The 20,971-nt window shown below is 41.1% G+C and overlaps 1 protein-coding gene across 1 annotated transcript in view; it reads left to right on the plus strand.

The window, feature by feature from the left end:
• The window catches only part of DPP6 (dipeptidyl peptidase like 6), a gene marked incomplete at both ends in the record, with an annotated part of 396,779 nt that overhangs the window by 359,279 nt on the left and 16,529 nt on the right, over positions 1-20,971 (plus strand). The window contains 3 exons of the mRNA XM_082277080.1: positions 139-230; positions 1,930-1,977; positions 3,863-3,981. Of these exons, the coding sequence (XP_082133206.1) occupies positions 139-230; positions 1,930-1,977; positions 3,863-3,981 (259 nt within the window). The remainder of the gene's footprint in view (positions 1-138; positions 231-1,929; positions 1,978-3,862; positions 3,982-20,971) is intronic.

The following is a 20,971-nucleotide window of genomic DNA, read 5'->3' on the forward strand; positions in this document are numbered from 1 at the left end:
AGATTCACAGAAATAGCAAATGTAGTGGTGGAAATTGCAGATGTATGGTGTATTTTTCATGGGCAATGGAGCCAGAAGAACTCCCTTTTTCAGCAGTTTTAACAATAAAGAAATCTACTTCTCTTTTCTTTCTGGCAGCCCAACAGTAGCAATGATGACTTACAGGCTATTACATCTGGAGATTGGGATGTGACAAAGATACTGGCATATGATGAAAAGAGGCAGAAAATGTAAGTAAATTTTGGCCTGACAGATCAGACTTTGTTTAGCCCTTGGCGCTCAGGGCTAAACAGGGCTCTCAGTTACAAAGGTGTTGTGTATACACTGAAACCTGTGAGCATAAGGAGGTGGGGATAAGAAAGCAGGAGAAGCTGTCTCCGTTTTGGCTTAACCTCTCACACCATTACATGTATCTTGTGTTATTTTGATTAATCTGTACAGTTCAAACCTCTCTTTCTGTGACTATTAAATAAATTTGTGCAGAGGAGTAATTTCTCCTGCTGCAACTTCTAATGTTAGCCTCTGTAGGAAAGAAGCCTGTTTTCATCAACCACCTAGTCAGTTTTGGAAAGATTCCTTTGTTGACCTGCAAAAATACCAATGCAATGGGAAAAAAAGAGTATTTCGTTAGAATTAGAAAAAAAATTTTAAAAAAGAAAAACAAACCCACCCTCCTTCACACTTGCTCTTTATGCTACAGAAGTAAAATAACTTCGGTAACATTCATTTTTTCAAATACACTTCAAGAAATTATGTAAGAAAATATTTAGACAGAAAATATTTAGCTTTCTGAAATCAAATAACAAATTTCTTTCCAGACAAAATTTTAGGTGGATATGAGGTTCTCATCTCTCAGTTACTTAAGGTCACTGAACAGTTGAGTAAATAGTTTCTGGAATACAATAAACTTTGAGTGATCATTAAGAGCACAGTTCTTCTTCAAGATTTTGAATGCTCTCAATCACCAATAACTTCAGAGCAATATAAAATCATAGAAACACAGAATCACAGAATGGCTTGGGCTGGAAGGGAAAGATCTTCCAGTTCCAGCTCCCTGCCATGGGCAGGGACACCAGGTTGCCTGTCAGACCTGGCCTTGAGCACTTCCAGAGGTGGTCTAAGCAGCAAACTAGCACCAAAATCTTACTGGTATTTTAACTGGCCAGTCAAGCAGAAAATACCACACACAATTTGTGCAATCAAGATGTGTGCCTGGGCAAGTGCAGCTTGTTGGAAGCAGATCAGCAGGGATGAATATCCTTCCTGACATTGTTCACCCCATGGATGCTATATTTGCTCCTGTGCTTTATCATTATCTACATGAAATGCATCTGGAGGATTAATTCAGACCCCAGAGGCTGGACTGAGGTCAGCCACCTCCTGCAGCATCTCTCCTTTACCTCCAGAAGCTGCCACTGCACAACAGAGCTTGTGTTGTTTATCCAGAAAGGATAAAGGACTCACCACAGTCTCAGGACAAAACAAGGACAACAAAGTGTTCTTCAGCTTCATGCTCTGCCTTCCCACCAAACCCTGGTTAGCTGTCTATCTGGGCATAGAATAAAATGTGGCTAGAGAAGTAAAAGCTTCCTCTAGAGGAAGAAGAAAGGTCTTTAAAAGAAATTCGGAGCCATAAAACTTGAAGTAAAAAGGTGGATGTCTTCCACTTAATCACTTGATCCTTTTTGATCCACTGATATGGTCAGTGTAGGACCCAAAATTTTCCATGCTTGTTTTAACTGCAGTGCAGTCAGCAGTGGACTTTCTTGAGCCTCTCAGCAATGTGTCCCTCTGTATCTTTTTCTAATTCAGTTTAAACCTTGCTTTTACAAAACCATGAAAATGGCAATATGAGTAAAGGTGTTGTTGCACGAAATACTTCTAAGCACCCTTCTAATGGTGCAATTCACTTTTGTTTTTCCCCTCCAGTTATTTCCACAGCACAGAAGATTCGCCAAGAAGGAGACATTTATACAGGTATTTGCTTTACTAACTTCATATACAGAATTTCCCATCTCTTCAATTTTACACGAATCATTTCTTAAGTTTTTGTCTTTAATGGCATTGCAAGATCTTTCAATGTGTCACTGGAAAAGACAGAACAGTGTAACCATAGTGAACAAAATGCTTGACACTTTGAAATGTTCTACATTAAGAAATTTTCTCATATTAAGGCAAATTTTAAATTGGTCTCAAGATTGACTGTCACAAAACTTTCCAACAGAACTTCTTAGTACTTGAAAGAATTCAGAAATACATAAACTAATGGTATAAACTGTTTTTATACTTTCCAATAGAGGTTTTGAGAAATTTGATAGTAGCTCACCTCTTCATGAAACTGAAAAGCATTAACAATATTTTATGTTTAGAAACCTTTTTCTGCAGTTCCAGAAGAGTTTGGTATCCTCCCTAAATGTATGAAGAGCAAAAGGCTGGCTTTACAGCAAGCTATTGCTAGTGTTGCTATTGTGAAATATAGTGGAAGCAGATTATAAAGGGGAGGAAACACAAACTTTTAAATAAATATTTTGGAATCATTGTTCCATTTGTCATATTTTTGTGCTCAGTCACCCTGCTGCCATCACGACATCAGCGATGAGGGGCAGAGCTGGTGACAGCTTAAGCAGTTAAGGGACAGTCAGTACATTTTCCTTCTCTCCCACGACATCATACCTTTTTTTTCCTCAGTGGGAAGGAAACTAGAGCAAACTCAATTACCTTTGGTTAAATAATTTTTTCCTTCCAAAACCTATATGCTTGTTCGCTGCACTCTACAGTTTTTTGAGAGTGTTTATTTCCTTGAAGAAATTTTTTTAAATTACATTAACTCTTCATTTCTATTGAAATGAGAAGAAAACCTTGCTTTAAAAACTGAGTCCAGGCACAGCTGTTCAAGAGCTGCTGGAATGAGTCAAAGTGCTCCCCACCCTTCCTTGTCTTGGCATCCATCTCACCTTGGTGCCTCATCAGCCTCATCTCCCCACACAGATAACTGAGAAAGAGCAGATGAAGATCTGTTTTTTTGTGTTTGATTTAGTAGATTTAATTGGGATTGAAGTCAGAGATAAAATCTGAGCCTAAACAAGAACCCATGATCTGCTTATTTCAGTCTCTGTGATCCTAAAAAGGTTGCTCAGCCTCATCTCTTGAAATGTTAGCAAAAAACACTCACCTGCTTTACAGTCATGCTGGTTAATATTCCTGAAGTTTCAAAATGCTATAGTGGTACAAAATGTTATCTATTAACATCTGCTAATAATCTGTTATTCATTCTTAAAAATTCAGTGGACTCCTAGCAGCACTTGTGAGCGAATGGGCAGGCCACATTACCTTGTTCAACAAGAGATCCCTACATTCAGTCTTTCCTTTCTACTTGGAGGTTATAAGAGCAGCTATTTAAACCTGTAAAAAAGCCTTTGGCCTCTGAGGCAGCAGCTAGCAAATCAGACCAGTGATGCAACCAGTAAAAAAGTTAGAGAAAGCAGTTCCAGCTCTTTGTTGTCTGTTATAATATAAATAAGTGTAGAAATATTGCTCATTTGTTTTATGATTTCATCCACCAAATTATGACTTCCTCTTGTGGAATTGCAACCATCATTTTCTTTCAAAAACTGTACCTTCCTTCATAACCACCTGACCTTGCAAAATGACATCAGTATCCATTTATATATTCTCTATTCAAGCAGGAGGGGAAAAAAAATCCATTACTGCTATTTAAACTCAACCAAATGGAAATACTTTGTCTCTTACTAATGTTGGACACATTAGATTTATATTCTTGTTCTAAAGTAAGGTTCAAGTAATCTTGCTTTCAAATAACGTTTGCTCAGTGACCTTCATGGAATTGTATTAACTTTTTCAGTGCAAGCACAAATGGGAACTTCAACAGGAGGTGCCTGTCCTGTGATCTGATTGAAAACTGTACTTATTTCAGTGCATCCTTCAGCCACAATCTGGAATACTTCCTCCTGACATGTGAAGGTACGTTGGGTTCTGTTATTGTAGTTGCTGTGCCTCAGGGTCAGGATTTAGAGCCAGCACTGATATCTTTAGACAAAGAGATGCTTTCAAAGCTTTACTCTTGACATTTTTCTTTTCTTTTGTGTTTTTACTTGTAGCTAGAAAGCAAATATTTACAACCTTTTCCTGTGCATACGTGCATAGAAGGTAGAGGTAGATTCCTCCAGCCACAAGTATCCTTAAGGGAAAGTAACAGCAAAACCTGGAGAATATAAAACATCAGAAAATTTATGAGAGAGAAGCCAGTAAGGTGGGGTTTACTGTGGGTGACAGGGACGGAGTTCCAGATACATCAACCAGTACTGTGAACAGAGGGATTTAAAGTAAGTTACAACGAGAAGACAATTTGCCAAGAGAAGGCAGTTTACAGAAATGTGCCTAATGGACAATGTGAGTACAGAATATCTGGTGCTTCCCCACTCATTCATCATAGATTTACTTTAACTTGGCATAATCTGCAGGTCCAACAGGAATTTCCTGCTTTGAAAATGCCTGAGAGTATCCAAGAGGCCAAGGATAGAGGACATTGCAGAAGAGTCAGTGAAGTTTTTTCCGGCTTTGTTAAGACTAAGTGCAGATCTTCACAAAACTTAATCCTGTGTAATTTAATTCTGCTTAATTATCCAAAATTGCACACACAGTGCATGCACACCAGTCATCTGCTCCTAGGATTGAAGCTGCTCAAATGGCTGCATGTCCTCTGAAACAAGGCTTGAAATCTGCAAACAGGAAATTCCTTATTTTCAACAGCTCAGGAGAGAAGTGAGTAGGTTTTGATGGGATATTTGCAAGGAATTCTTTACTGTGAGGGCAGCGAGGCCCTGGAACAGGTTTTCCAGAAAAGTTATGGGTTCCCCATCCCTGGAAGTGTTCCAGGCCAGGTTGGATGGGGCTCTGAGCAACCTGGGATATTGGTGCCCATGGCTGGGGGACATCAGGGGTCTCTGTGGTGATGCAGGGGCTGCCCCTTCTCTGACTGGCAAATACCCATTGCTGCCAGTAATTGTTTGTGGTGAACACCAAGGGTAAAGAAGGAATATTTGAGATGGTAAAATGGGAAATAATCAAGACAAAGTGGGGAAATAGAATGGTTACCATACTATAAAGTAAAACAGCTGGACTAGGACAACTGTAAAAACATGTTTTTCCCCTGGAAGGGAATGATAGGCTGCCTGTTGGAGGCATTTAAAGGTATTTTAAAAATATCTGGCAAACACAGTACAGAAAAGTAGCAGTAACAGGGTATTGCATTAATTAACTCAATTGACTAATTAACTTAATGGACTTACCTGTAAATATGAATTTATAGCTATGGCAATTATACACAGAGAAGTGTCATTTGTCGATAAACATTCAGTTCTGTAGTAAATATTACATTTACAAAGTTCCTCTCTTTAAAAGATAAACCTTACTTATTTTTCTTCTTATTTTCAAGAACAGCTGTCAGAAGCTACCAGACAGTGTCCATTTCCTTTGCACCAAGATAATTGTTTAACCATAATGAGAATCGTTTGTGAATAACAAGATTCAGGTTTATAAAGGGCCTTATCAACAGTTATGAGGTGATAAGTTTTTGATTACATTAGATCTCATCCACAAAAACCTGCAGCAATACCTGAAGAGGTTAATGAGTTTTATTAGTGTGCACATTAATCCAGTACACAAGATAATGATTTTGCATAATGAACCATGGGCCTGATTCTCAGCTGCTGTACACAATAACTCAATTATAGGGTCATTAGGGTTAGATGTGTTTACATCTGCTGAATATATCTTTGTCTGAATTTTCATTATTCCGGACTAAATCCTCAAACTGCAACCTCACTGTAGCACAAATACAGCACAGCTTCATCTGTGGAGCTCGTCTCAGTGTCTACATTTAGATACCTCCAAAAAAATATATGTATACATGAGAAAATACAGAAATCTTGGTAGAATTTCCATTTTCAGCGAGCTTATAAAAATATCAGTCCATTGCATTTGGTGGAGTTATTCCTTATTTACATGACTGAAAGTGAGAGGTCTTTCAACCTATTTGCTTTCAAGCAGTTTACAGGAACCACATTTTTTTGGGCACTTTTCATGTTGGGTCCATCTAACTTCAGATGTGTGCTATGGGTGCACTTGCAGCTGGGACAGCTCCCTTTGGTTCCTGTTGCAGCTGACGTGAGACAGGTCAGTGTAAACCTCTGTTCTGGATGAAGTGCAGACTTGTGGATAAAAATATCATGCTGTCAGGCTTTGGTCATATACATAGGTGTTGTGGTTTCATGGAGAATCACCTGGATCCACTAACAGGAGAATTCCTGTTCCACAGCTCCTCAGACTGCTGAGCCAGAGCCTGGCCATGCATCAGTTGCTCAGGGTGTTGGCTTATTGCTCACAAGCACTCATGCTCTAGTATCATTTTGATTACCAGGAAATCTTATTTATTCACGTGTACATATAACCCATAAACGGAAAAACTCCTTGATGAGGATATACAAAGGGAGCCTGCTTATCCTGATCAACCAGACAGAGCAAGCCCACCAGGGTGAACAAGAGTTTGCCTTACAATGTCTGCTCCCCAAGGGCTTCTGCCAGGAGTGCCCATCTCTGCTTCCCAAAAAAACCCCACAGCTGGAGCCGATGTTCAAGACCAGACAGTGTCAGACAGCACCTGTGGCTGCTTGGTGCTTTCTTCTCCATAATATGTCTAACATGCATAAATTTGTATATAAATATGTATAAAATGCATAAACCTCCATAATATGTATAAAAGGCATCAATATGTATAAAAGCACCCAGATCTCAGGTCTTGCTGTGTACTCAGTGGCTGTGACATGAAAATGTGTGCTCATAGTGATCACTGGTATACCCCATGTCAGCCTCATATGTATCTTTGAAGGTAGCTAAATTAAATGATTTTTCTCCAATCAAGCCTGTGGTACCTTAAAAAATTGTATTTTCTCAGCTGTCCACAGAACAAATGCATGGGCAAATATTTATGGCTTGAAAACAATTTCTGTACTGACAGAGAATAACCTCCACCATACCTCAGTTTCACTCTGTCCTTTCCTTTAAGACCTTCTGTTCTAAATTTCATTGAGTTTAGAGCCACATGTCTGTGGCTCAGCTGAACTTCTCTACAGTGGATGGCAAGGTTTGTAGGATTTGATCAATCAATCAGTGCTTATAAAATACTCTGTGATACTTAAATGAAGGGCAAGGGAGAGGGAAAATATCTATTGTAAAAGAACCCCAAAAAACCAAGAAAGGTCTGGCATTGCTCATTTGATCCCAAAGGTCAAGAGCTCGAAGTTTTCTACTCACTCTTTTGTTGCTTTAAAGGCAAGATATAATTGCCTTAAAAGATTTTTTTCTGATCTGCAGAATACATTTAACAGCTTTGCCACTTGGCACAGGCTGAAATGAGAGCAGCATGCTGTAAAAAAAGGTAACCTCTCTTGAAAGAGGACAGTGTAATGCTTACTGTCAGGAGGCAACGTTTATTGCAATCAGTCAGTCCCAAAAGGCTAGTTACCTTATTTTTCATCTAATTTTGTGTGCTCATAATCGAATTACTGTAGCAGGAGCTAAGGAAACATGATGCTTTGCAGACTGCTGTTGGATTATCTCCTCTAGACACGGTTGAAAAAGCAGTATCTGCTTGACCAAGGTCACTCCTACTGCCATTTTCACCATAAAATGTGGGTTTACACTTCTGCCTCCTCTCATAAACTAGCACAGGCACCTTGACTGGTTCCCTCTAAGATAAACAGAAATAAAATCTGGATGGAAGTGGTTTGCCATTTCATACAAAAATTTAATTGAGGATGGATTTTTCTCATCTGAAATGGGATGTAAATTTCAGTTGCATTGAGAAAAGGATAGGAAATTGCAAATTTTGGCTGTGGGAAGAAATTTATTCCTGTTTCTTTAGTAGGACTCAGACACGTAGGGTGCAAGCCTGAATGACCCAAGCCAATAAAGCACTAAGCTGTCACATTTTTAGGTGATAGTTCATTCTCCTCTGAAGGATGAAGCCTTACCAATTATCACCACTGTAATCAACTGTGCAGTGTTTTAATATTTCCATTGTACATAGATACACTTTGTCTTCAGAGACTCCTTCCCTCTGCCCCCAGTGTAACCCACTAGCATTAAAAGTCAATTCCTAATGAGGTTGTTCATGGGGAAAGCAAGGGAAGCAGCCCTTTCTGTTGCAGGATAATTGGTACTCTGACACTCAGGTGCTTTGGCTGCAGTGTCTTCACTCTCATAAAAAAAATCTCTGAAATCACAGAGAGTTCCAGTTGGACTCACAGAACTGGCAGAGGTTTCCTGGAACCTGGAGTTCAAGTCCCTGATGTTGCAGACAGTGGTGTTGTGCCTCCTTTACATAAGTTGCTCCTTCTCCATCAACTGACCTCAGCCAAAAATCTGATCCTGGCCAGCTCGATGTCCCTGGGGAAGTGTGAGGTTCCCCACAAAGGGTTAATGCCTTCTGGCTCTGAGGCAAGAGGAATAGAGAGGAAGACCTCTGGCCTGTGCATACATCTCTGCAATTAATGACATTTAATACACAATGAAAACGATGGGGGGAGGGCAGTGTTGTTCATGGGATGCCCACCAGCCTGATAATTAAAGTTCTCCATAATCATGCTTTATCAGGAAGGGATTAATAATTTTTAGGGATGTCACAAAGAAAATTGGAGAGGACTGTAACAAGGGCTAAGGGAAGATTTGTCTCATGCTTGGCATGGTTGCTGGTGATAGAGAAGTGCCTTGGCCACTACACTGTGTGTTATTATTCATTCAGTTAGGGAAGGAACAGTTCTCACTTTGAGGAGGGAGAACAGTGCAACTGAACAGGGAACTATCTTCTTCTATAGCCCTTCCTCCTCTTCCAGAAACAGTAAGATTGCTTTGTTTCAAAATGCCATAAAACCACTATTGTTTATCCTGTCTCTTTGAAGATTATCTCTGCTGGAAGCTGTGTCTGTGGCTGACTGGCAGCCTTTATTGTCAGTCTTGTGCAGGCCAAATGACTTAAAAGCTGTCTCTCTCTTTGGAGAAAAGAAAACAGACTCATGTAAGAAAAATGTTAAAATATTGTCACCTGATTTGGCTGTCCTCTCTGGCAGTGTGGTTCTCAATAGCTTGGCCTGGATGCTGTAGATCATTAATGACAGGTAACAGAAATGAGTCATTTCTGCCTTTCCTAGCAGGCAACTCTGCAGCTGTAGAGCAAAATTTTATCTTGTAACTGAGCTGTGTTTGATAAAATACCTAAAGAACCAATACAAAAGTATATCTGCTATTCCCCACGTGTGTCCTCTGAGCCAGCAATGGCAACAACTCTGCAACTGCACTCCTGGCCCTGAGGCACTGAGAGGTGCCAATAGGCCTGGGAAATCTTTAAAAATAGGATTTATTGCTATTACATCCTGCCAGAAAAAATCGTGTTTCAATCCCATTCACAGATAAAATGTGGTACAAAAGCACTGATTAGGAAAACTTCACAATTTAAGGATCTCCTTTGAGAGTGATTGATACTAATGAAGGAGAAGCACAGCCAAATTAGCGATGATCTGAGTCAAGTTCCTCATGCCATTGGACATTCATTCATTCTGTCTGTGCTTTTATGACTTTTAAAGACAAGTGCTGCAAGTTTTTTCCTCTACAGAGGCAGCCTGTAGCTGTAAACTTCCCAGCTCCTTAAATTGTGTCTTGAGAATTTAATTATCTTCTTTCCTCTCGCTTGGTGGAACTTGGAAGCACCATCTGGAGATGGGAACCCTTAAGAGCATCACTTGCTGCTTTCACTTAACAGGTTTGTGCTGAGCCTTATAAAGTGATTTTGTTATTCCACATTTGTTTTATTTTCCAGAATTTTGCGGGAGTCAGTAAAGATTTTCACTACCAAGTTTCATCAAGTGATCTGGCTCTGCTTTGTGGCAGGTTGTCCTGACTTTGCTTTTAAACACATTTTAACACCATAGAGCCTGGAGCATGGTTTAACAAGGTTCAGCCTTCCACAGTGGAGAGGTCTAAACCCACAGTTTGGCATCTTTTTAGGTGTCCAGGTTGCTCTGCCCACTGATGTAGACACAATACAAACTCTTGCCCACAGATGACAGAAGTCTGAAATGTTTTGTAGTTCTGGAGTTTACCATAGACAGAAATTTTTAGTGTGGGTGAGTCTAAGTCACAAAAGGCGTTGAGTGAAATCATTGTTTTGTGATGAGGGCTGCTTTAGGAGAAGCATTTCTCCTTCTAGGGACCAGGATCCAAACCCACGCTCGTGTCCTTGGCCAGTGCCATCTCTCTAAATCCAGTCAGTGATTGCTCACTAGCATTTCTCCTGCTTTCTTTGAATGGGAAGGGAATTTTACTAAAAATCACAATCCAGCACTCCTGGGCAAGGGAACGTTTAGTGGAGGCTGGAGGTGGTCAGAAAAGTGGGAATACTGGGTCATTAATGCTGCCTCATGTGCTGCATATCCCATGAACTGCATGAGATAAGCTCAGACAGCAGCTGGGTGGGAAAAACCTTTGAAGCACCAGCATCCAGCACCAGCACCATTGGCATAGCTCAGCTCAAGATTTAAACCCCAGGATTTTTAATTTTTTCTTAAACATAAAATTCTGAGCATTGTTTCTAGTATTGTGGCTATACTTAATGTCATTTCTGCATAAAGACATTGACCTTTTTTGAGGAGATATATATTTTGGAAAATCTCCTAGTGTTTTATTCTCTCATGGGAGTACCAACTGATTTGGAAAGGCTTGAACGCATGCCATAGAAAAGCTAAATTAAAACCAATAAATCACATGGATTTGTTGATGAATATCCTTACAAAGTAACATTTTCTTTTGTTTTGCCCATCTACTTATGGGTTCAGTCTGCTTCAACTGCACTTTTTGTAAGTGGCTTTGGGGAACTTTTTCCCTGAAAATCACTTAAAAGATCACTCCTGTGAAAATTTTGTCTGTAACATTCATCAAAAAAGCAGGGGCTGTACTGATAGAGACTTACTTTGTGAATAAAAGTCTGAATCCTTTCTGCCTCAGGACAGAAGATCACGACATTTGTCTTTCACTGTGAATGAATCAAATCACATTTTTCTTCAGTTTCTCCATCAAAATGAGGGGGCCATGTCACAGAGATATTTTTGGCAGCAATTTTTACATTTATGACTCCTTGAACAGAAAGAGCTCAATACTATTTAATATCTCGGGAAAATCCTATACTGATATTTATCAGAATACAGGAAGAGGGAGTAGAAGTTTTATTGTTGGCAAAATAAATAGTGCAGTAAGTTTTTAATTTGAATTATGGAAAGGTATGAAAATTCTTTTGCAACCTTTCTCCAGATGATCATTTTCATGCTTTTACCAAGTGGGGAGCAGAGGTACAGTGAGAATAAGTGGTTTGCCTATGGACACGTCTGGAGTCAAGTATCATGACCCCCATTTCCTTCCTCATATTTCAAGACAGTACTCCAAGGAAAAGCAGCACTGACTCCTGGAGCAGACCAGAAATGTGTCTCCTTCTGCAGCCTGTCTCCATCATGGATGGTGGATAATTAACCCTCTTCAGGATTTTTGCAATAATGTACCCATCAGGGACGTGTCTGCCCAGCTCCTGCAATGAGAGGTTGGCTCATGCCTTCAGGCAGGAGAATAATGAACCTCTTTCTACATCTTCCTCAGTTCCTTCATTTAATCAGACCTTTTAACCTGTGCCATTTGGGCCAGGCCTACCATCCCAGGAAAGCAATGGAAAATATGGAGATGAGACTATTTTTACTAACTATGGACAAGCAGATGTAAATCAATGATTCACAAAGCACAAATTTATAAGGCAGTGTTTTAAACCTCTCTACATTGCCCATATATTGCCTTAAATATCACGTAGAAATGTTGTGTGTCACAGTGTCCTCAATAACATTGCTGGAACCAGATTGTAATTAGCAGTTGTTATGCTCAGGTAAACATCAGTGCAAGCCATAACAGAAGTATACAGCTTAGCTCTTCCCTGAATATATTGGGCTATTTATGAACTATAAAACAGCTCCATATTTAAGCAGATATATCTGCAAAAAGCAGGTGGGTTGCTTTCTTTTTTCTCCTTCCCATTACAAAATAATCATGGTTTTTGTATAAGGATTTTCTAAATCCTGAGTTGGATGTGGACACCTATGATACATACACTTACAAACAGGTTTTTTTTACAATAATTGTTTGAATTTGTTCACCCACATCCAGACATGGAAAATTCCAAGACACATTTGGTAACAGTGGTCTGAGAAGTCCTAACCAGCTGCCAAATGTTGGTCAGGACTCACGGGTTTGGTTTTTTTCTGCTGTCACGAGCTCCTTTAGGGAGCTCAAGTCAGTCTTGGAGCTCCAGCTTCCTAGAGAGGTGTTGTGAAAATAAAGTCCATTACCGACTGCAATGCTCAGGTGTGCAGTGACAATAAGGGGCACAGAGGCTCCTAGACAGATAAATTTCCAGAGTGCTTTTGAAAGCTTCGGTGAATCTTCAGTCTATTCAGTGCAAAGAAACCTTCCTAGCACAGAAACCCAGCCATTAGTATGCAGGAGAGCACTCCTGTGACAAAACCAGCATGTAAAGTGATTAAATGGTACCAGAGTGAGGAGTTAACGAGGCATGGCCGCAGACGTTTGCTGGTAGCGCGCGGCTCCACGCGACGCCTCATCTCAGCAGCAATCCAATAACGAGCCTGTAATTACACCACGGGCCTTAAGAAGTGCAGGGCCAGTCCTCCCAGGTGCTGGATGCTCCTAACTCCCTCCAGCCACAGCTGGAGGCACCCACAGCAGCAAAGAAGCCCTCAGTGTGTTGCAGGATGGGGCTCCAGCCTCCTGTGCCCCCACAGCATTGCTCAGTGCCTTGAGAGACAGGCAGGGATCTCTTGAACAAGGGTCTGGATTCTGAGTTATAGCAGCACTAAAGCAGTTATGAAAAATATAATAACTCATTTTGGCTTAAAGCACGTCATTATGCATTGTGTCTTCACAGCACTGTGAATGTGTCAGGGTCTGGGAGACCCAGTGCAGCTGCAAGGGGAAATATCTTCCTGTGGCTTTTTTTTGCTTGGAGAGTCCTCAGACATGCATGTGTGTGCTGTTTGCTTCTCGTGGGTGATATGGAAGTACTGAGCTTCTAGGAAGGATTTGAACAGAGGAAAAAGTTTGCTTGTCAAATGCTACTGGGACGATGCTTCATTAGGAGTGTTTTCTGCCCTTAACACCCAAGTTAAAATAATAGAAACTCTTTTTCTTGCTTTTGAGAGATGAAGAAGCTGAAGCTCCTATTTAACATCCCAAAGTAACCACTTCATTGTGACTTGGAGCATCTCTGGCAGATATCCAGGGAGAGCTTGTGGTTATGGGTACAAATATCTCAGTCCAGGGCCTGAAAACAATACTAAATGCACCAGGAGGAAATACCTACATTTAATCCCTACTTAAATTTACTTAGGTAGAAAGCCTGCTACTTGGCAAGGTTTCTGAAGCATATGGGTTTAGTGTCAACTAATAATGTCATAAAACTGCCCATCCTGGTAAAGGCAAAGCATCTTAGAGAGTCTCACTTCCTACTGGAATTCATGTAAATACTTTCTAAGTGCAGCTGGTCCTGCTAAGAGGGCCAGAGCTTGGCAGTTCAGATGACCTTTGGCAAATATAATGATAAATTAAGTTGTTGAGGTCTAAAGAGACTTAACTGGATGCTGAAATAACTATTAGCACTGAAAATGAGTTTTATTAACCAAATCAAGAGCCTATGGATATAAAAGTGCAATAGGCACACCTCGGTTTAAACAAATGTGAAATGCTGACCAGCTGGAGGCTGCAGCTCCATGTAGCCACGTCAGTAGCTCTGAAGACCTCAGGCAAGGCTGAGAGCCAACTTAAAATACTTTTTTACTGCTGACACCATAAGCAATAATTCTCAGGTGGTGGCTGGGAGGAGGAAACGAAGGGAAAGGTTGTTTCTACCTGCGGTCCCGACAGGTTGTGCCTCCCTGTGCCCCAGCTCGCCTACTGTGAAATGCAATAATCCCCTATAAAGCTCCTCATTGTATTTTTCATCAGTACATCTCAGAGGAACACAGCACTGCCTGTCCACAAGGACTGGAAGACAAAGTCAGTGCAGATCCACCCTCTGTCCACCTCAGGGGCTTTTTCACCAATCTGCTGCCTGTGTCACAAACAGGTTCATTCTTAGCTGGGCCCAGGAACTGAGCTAAATGAAAATTAAATAGATTTTTTTTTTTTTCCTGCTGGAATCAGTTCTAGAAGCTGTTCTGCTGCTTTATTGGATTATCTTACAAACATTTCTGATCTTGCAAGGGAGTGGGATATGATGGGATGGGACCAGTTGGCTGAGGTAGGGATGGGAATGGACAATACTAAATTCAGTGTCCTGGGGAAACTGAGTGAGGATTTCATCATTATGGAAACATAGAATACCCTTAGTTAGAGGGCATCCACAAGGACCATTGAAGTCAACCAATGTCCCTGCACAGGACCACCCTAAGAATCATTTAGAAGTTTTTTATGGGCCACCTAGTGACTGCAGCCTATTACTGCTGCACTCCAGAGTCGACTGGTATCTATATTCTATATAATTCAAAAATAAAATACAGTTTTCATCAGTTCACCCAGTTTTAATGTTATTTTAAATCCCACCAAGTGCTATAATATACTCCAATATAGATTTTTGCTACTTGGTTCTTGGTGTGCAGGTCTTGGGGGCTCAGGTTTTCTGAACTATCTGATCTGTCCTTGGCTTGGTTCTGGGTCTACAGCAAGGGGCAGGAAGCCAATATTTGACAGTGTGTGCTCTGGGGGTCTGAACACGGGGGTGTCTGTCCAGGTAGAGCAGGGCAGGCACCCCCCCCAAGAGGTTTTACTCCTGTGTTACCACCCAGGACTATTATCCTGGCCAAAATACCTGTCTAACAAACCCCAAGATCCATCAGAAACACGGAGATAATGCTCAAGCCCAGCTGAATGTCCTGTGATGCGCTCAGGGCATCCAGGAACCGGGTGTGCCCCAGCCGTGTGCCTGCAGGTTCCCACCCAGCCGGATGCTAAACGGGCACAGCAGCGTGCCGGGGCCTGGCAGGCATTCCCAGGGCTTGCTCACATCTCAGGTCACTGGTGAGTGTTATCTGTTGTGACCAGAGTGGTTTCCCATGCAAGGATGATTACCACAACCTCAGGTTCTTGTGTACCCGGTAGCGGGAGGCTGTAATTAGCGCTTCCAGGCAAACTGTGACCTTTTGGAACTTTTCCTGAGGCTTATGAAGCCTAAATTAGTTTCTGCTGTTTGAAAGCATGCACAGACTTAATCTCTGGGCCCTATTTATATTATAATTACTATATAATTCACATTTGCATTCACTTGACTCCTTTTCTTACTTAACAGCCGAGGTTGGCTCTCGCTTCTCAAGTCCTTTGTGCGCGGTTCATGGGTCACAAATCCCGTGGGTGAAGGCAGGGTGGGGGATGCTCATTCTCACTCCCTCACATGCTGTACAACTGCAAAACAGCAGGCTGGCATGAAAACCCCCTTTTGCACAAGCAGAAGGTACCACCAGAGCTTTTTCTGCAGGAAAAGAGAGGATGGTATTCTTGGTTTGGGAGCTGGATGAGAACTTCTTTTCTATCTCCTGTTAACAACACAGTTATGGCTATAGTTTGAGATTAATTAAAATGGTGACTTCTGTGGGTATTCCAGTACATTTTTTCTTCCTTTAAGCAGACCACTGCTTAAAGTGGTCTGCTTAAAGTGTTATAAAGTATTTCATTCTATTCTTATACATCTTTAGTGTGTTGTAAACTCCCCATAAGTACTCAGTGACATAAAAATAGGTGGAAAACCACCCCAAACTAGTATGCATGAATATTTAACAATAAAATTAATAGAAAATGTCTGTGATTTTCAGTGCACGAAAAAATATTGTGGAATTAAAGACAAAATTCCTCTCCTCTTTGAAATGGCCCCATTCTGCAAAGCACTCTGTGTTCCTTGCTTTTACATGTTCTGATCTTGCTTCCATTTTGATTCTTGCTTGTAAATATGAGCTGCCTGGCATTGCCCGGAGGAAGGTGATCTATCATCTGCTTCCATCCAGGGTTCCTGTCACTTGGTCATTCTGTACACACAAAATTTTATCTGAGCTCCACTCACAGGAGACAAATGACCATGACAACAGGCTTCCTCTGATGCTTCAAATAATGAAGCTTCACAAATCAGGCAGAAGCCTCCTGCGTGTCGAGACCAGGGTGCATGTGCATTATTTCCAGCTATATGAGCAACCTTGGATGAACTCATTATTCTGCAGAGGGTAGTACAGATGTTACCATCTCACAAGATTTAAAGCTTCCTCTGAGGAAAACTGCTTCTTTCACCTTGTTTGCCAGCTGGGCCAGCTGTAAGGTTTATTGGTGGCTTTTGTTTTCTGTTTGCATGGTACTTGTTAAGCCCTTTATTAATGCAGTCAGTACATTAAGGGTATATTAAAACCTGAGAACTCATGAGAGGAAAACAGCTTAATAACCAGACAATGGGAAACAATGTTATTTATGGGATGTTGGTGGTGTTTTTTAAGTTAATATCCAGCACCAGTTATTACTTAATTAGCTAGGAAATAATTATTTTGTTGCAAGAGAATTTTACTTATGGAAAAGAATAAATTAAGATTACCTAAATCAATTTCTACCAGGTTTTTACTGGAATAAACAGAAAATATGCAATGAGGTTTTATTCAGTCTGTTAATGAGGTGTAAATGGCACTGAGAGAGAGCATTTTCTTTTATGCTGCAATTATAAGGAATTATCCTTTTTCCTTGAATATCACAGAATCATGGAATGGTTTGCTTTGGAGGGGACTTTGAAGCTCATCTTGTTCCATACCCTGCCATAGGCAGGGACACCTTCCACTAGACCAGGGTGCTCAAAGCCCCATCCAGCCTGGCCTTGAGCACTTCCAAGGATGGGACAACCACAACTTCTCTGGGAAACTACTTCCAGTAACTCACCACCCTATTGTGACTTTTTTAATGTGAAATTACAAAATCATAGGAGAATTCAGGTTGAGAGGAGCCTTAGGAGGTCTCTAGTGAAACCTCCTGCTCCCAGCAGGGTCAGAGAGGATATCAGACGTGGCTGCTCAGGACTCTGTCTAGTCTTGCCTTCAAAGCCTCCAAGAATGGAGAGTGCACAACCTCCTTGGACATGCTGAGCTATCCAGTGACTTTACAGAGCAGCCAGGGAATACAGAAAACTCCAGACATAGTTCCCCACATATGGTATTTCTTTTAGGGTTGGCATGTACTAATGCAATAAGAAACTTACACTTTAAAAATAGGGACAAATGTTAACTTTTGGTTTCATCTCTTTTCGAAGTTTGCAAAAAGCCTGGATGAAAATTGGATCGAAAGAGGTTAAATTGAGGTATTCAAATAAAACAGGACCTGGAAAAAAGAGGGAGTTGAGTATGGGGATTTTTCTGTTCAGATTCCATAGATTGGACCAGCATACTAGAAAAAAATGCCCTGGGCTTTTGGGAAGTCAGTTACCCCCATGTGAACTGGAGTTGTTCCCTCCTGCCTCTGGTATTTGCAACTCCAGGGGTGCATTACCAGATTCATGAACACTGCAAGCAAATTCTCCTAATCTTCCTCCTTTTCACAGCTAATCTTATCACTACAGTGGTTATATACCTGCTCCATGCCCTGGAGTTTGTATGTTTCCCACGTTCCTTTTTGGATCCATCCACATGCATTATTGCATTATGGCTCTTCAGAACCTTAGCCAAAGCCTCATGAAAGGGAGGAAATGCTCAGCCCACTCAATGTGACACCTCATTGCCCGATATTAATTAAGAAGGAGAAGAGGGAGATTAGTGAAAGAATTGTGAGTGAAGGTTAAGTACCAGCAAAACGAACAGGAAGTGGATTATGATGAAGAGGAATAAAAGGCTAATTGGAGATCAGCCGCAGGGTTCATTAGGAGCTGGCCTGGGGAATGACCCGACTCAGATTGTTCCCTGGCAGCCTGGGAACCCAAGGCTGGATGAAGCTGGTGGAATTTGTTAAGACACAAAGCTGATAAGCATCATCAGAAGGCAGAGATAAATACTAGAGAATCCGGATGTCTTGCAGGGCTGGAGTGGGAGAAATTAATAGTACAAAGAGCAAAATTAAGCACATGGCAACTCAGGGCAAGAATTTGTCTTGTGTGTTTGAAGCTCAAAAGTTACAAATGCCTCAGCAGAGCAGACGTGTGCCTGGGCACACAACGCTGACCACTGGATCAGCAAACTGCCTACCTGCTGTGGTCATGGAGTAGGTGAATGCTCTCTTAGGATGGATCAGGCACGGAATTTTCCATGGAACTGGGCAAGTAGCAGTTTCAGTATAAGAACCAATTAGGACATCCTCAACAGCAGGGGTAGAGTTCTGGTCTTTTCTGTTCAGGAACAAGGAACTGAATGTAAAACACTCTTGCATCAAAGAATAAGATGAAAAGAAACTTTGTCCTACAAAAGGGAACTAAAATAATCTAGTTTATCTGACTGGATGAGAGCTTTTGAGGACACATGACTGCTGTGACTATGATGGAAATACTCATGCTTAGTAGAAAACAGATTGTTGGAACAACTCCAAAAAGGTGCAAATTGGAGTGACAGCCTGTACAGCTTCACACTGGAAGGCAGCTCCTACCAGAAGAACAAGACACCAGTAGGAATTACATCAGCAAACCCAATTACATTTAGAGGGAGTTTGTCAATACTTTTGTAACACACGATTTCCTGAAGCAGCAAGGATCTTCTGGGACCCAAAGGCCTCATGTCCTTCAGTGGCCATAGGACAGAGAGCGGGATGAGCTGGTCAGTGCCAGCCCAGCTTCCCACACTGCTCTTTGCAGGCACCTCTCAAAATCCCATGGAATGGACTGAGGACCTGACCACGCTTATTCATTCCAGCAACCTTTTGAAGAACCTGTCAGGCCTGTTTTGTGTAGTGGAATTAAGACCAAATCTCTTGTTCATTTGCCCTCTAGTCACTGATAACTGATGCTGCCTCAGAGCAACCAGATTTATTTCTGCTCCACATAAAGTAAGCATGAAATTTATTGCCAGTATCACACAGGGCAGAGACAAGCAGTACCATCAGAGTGCTTGCATGAGAACAAGCCAGGATTGATTATTTTACAAGACAAGCTACATTTGAGGAAGTAAAGATTTGATTAAAAAATTAAATGCCTTGGGGAGGGTGAATAGCAGCATAAATCTGTTTGATGTTTATGTCAACAAGGTTGCCAAAGCAAACAGCACGAACATCTGTCCCTAGCATCGGCTGGAAAATGCTGCAAATGGAGAAATATTTTAATTGTGAGCCCTGGTCCACGGAACTCCCCATGTCTTTATTTATTATGCTGATAATATCACCCCAACATATGAACTTTATGCAGCACGTATAAATAATTCATGGATTAGCAAATAAAGAGATCTGGAATCTGTACACAGAGATGGCTGTTGCCAATTATCTCACTTGTGCAGAGCCAGACCCTTTCAGCTCCCATCGGCTGCAGCTGCTCTTTTAAATCATTCATCAGTGCTTAAGAGATATGCTGGTGGCGCTGGCAGAGAGTATTTGAATTTTCATTGTTTACACACTGTGAATTTAGCTTCTGGTCTGAAATTATCTGCAACGCTGAAGCCTTTGAGAATATAGATGAGAAGAATAAGACAATTCCTCTTTTTATCCTTTTTAAACACTTCTATAATTTTGATTAACTTTTCTTCAATTTTACTTCATATTCTTTTTATAATCACTACTTTCATTTTAAAGTTCTAATAATTTATGTAATTCCCTATGTTGTTTAGGTCATGAAAACATCAGGAATACTCTGGAGTATAAAAAGTATTACAAAACAAATGTCTGGTAAATATTTTCTTCAAGGTTACAAGAAGATTTTCCATTTTTATTCTAGAAATCTATACCTTATCACTTAAAAATCTAGAGTTGCTTCTTTCTGATCACACTTAAGCAGAACCTTTTTGGAAATAATAATAAAGGCTGCTTAAAAATTGATGACAAACCATGGCCAGTGCTTTTTCTTGTCAAATTACTGAGGCACTGAGTTTCTGTGCCCATTCACATCATGATGGGTAGCACCTCCTGGGTGATAAATTGGCCTGTTGTCATTAGAGCAATATAGCTCAATTTACTTCTTGCATGGATAATTACAGTAATGGTTTTAAAGTCAAAGGCCTTATGATAAACCCAGACTTTCAGCTGTATTAATTGAAAATCTAATTCATGTAACTAGACTTTTGTGCAGCATTATTAACTGTGCATCTATCTGGGATGTACAGAGTGTGTCTATACACAGAAGTTCTGTCAATAGTTTTGCTCCTTTCTCTTAAGCTACAAGTAAAGAAACAACTTCTAAACTTCTGTCAGGATGCTGGAGTTGGCTGGTGCAATGCTGGAGGCAGGAGAGGGGAGTGGAGCCTGCAGTGGCATTCAAGCACATCCCATCCCACTCCTGACACAGGGATGCAGAGAGGGATAACAGGGACCTCTATGGTGCCACCCCTAAAAATTCTGGTGGAGGTGACAGGGAGCAGGAGTGCCAGGTCCCACACCTTGGGGAATGTCACAGCCCTGCTTGCACCTACCCCTCTGGGGCAAGAAATCCAACAGCATCATCTTCACCATGTCATGCAGAGAGTGGCCTGCCCATGATTGTGGGAACAGTCATGAAGTTATAAGGTATGAGCTGGGTCTCTCTTACTTTTGCAAATCAAGGCAATGCAGCTCAGTGTCTGCTTTACATACTTAAAGTGGAGCACTTTGTGTTTTATCCTTCAAGGAGCACAAGTGAGTTTTATCCTTCAAGGATCCTGATGCTCCCATG

This window comes from Coloeus monedula (genome assembly GCF_965178545.1).
Source record: "Coloeus monedula genome assembly, chromosome: 1".
Classification (NCBI taxonomy): Eukaryota; Metazoa; Chordata; class Aves; order Passeriformes; family Corvidae; genus Coloeus; species Coloeus monedula.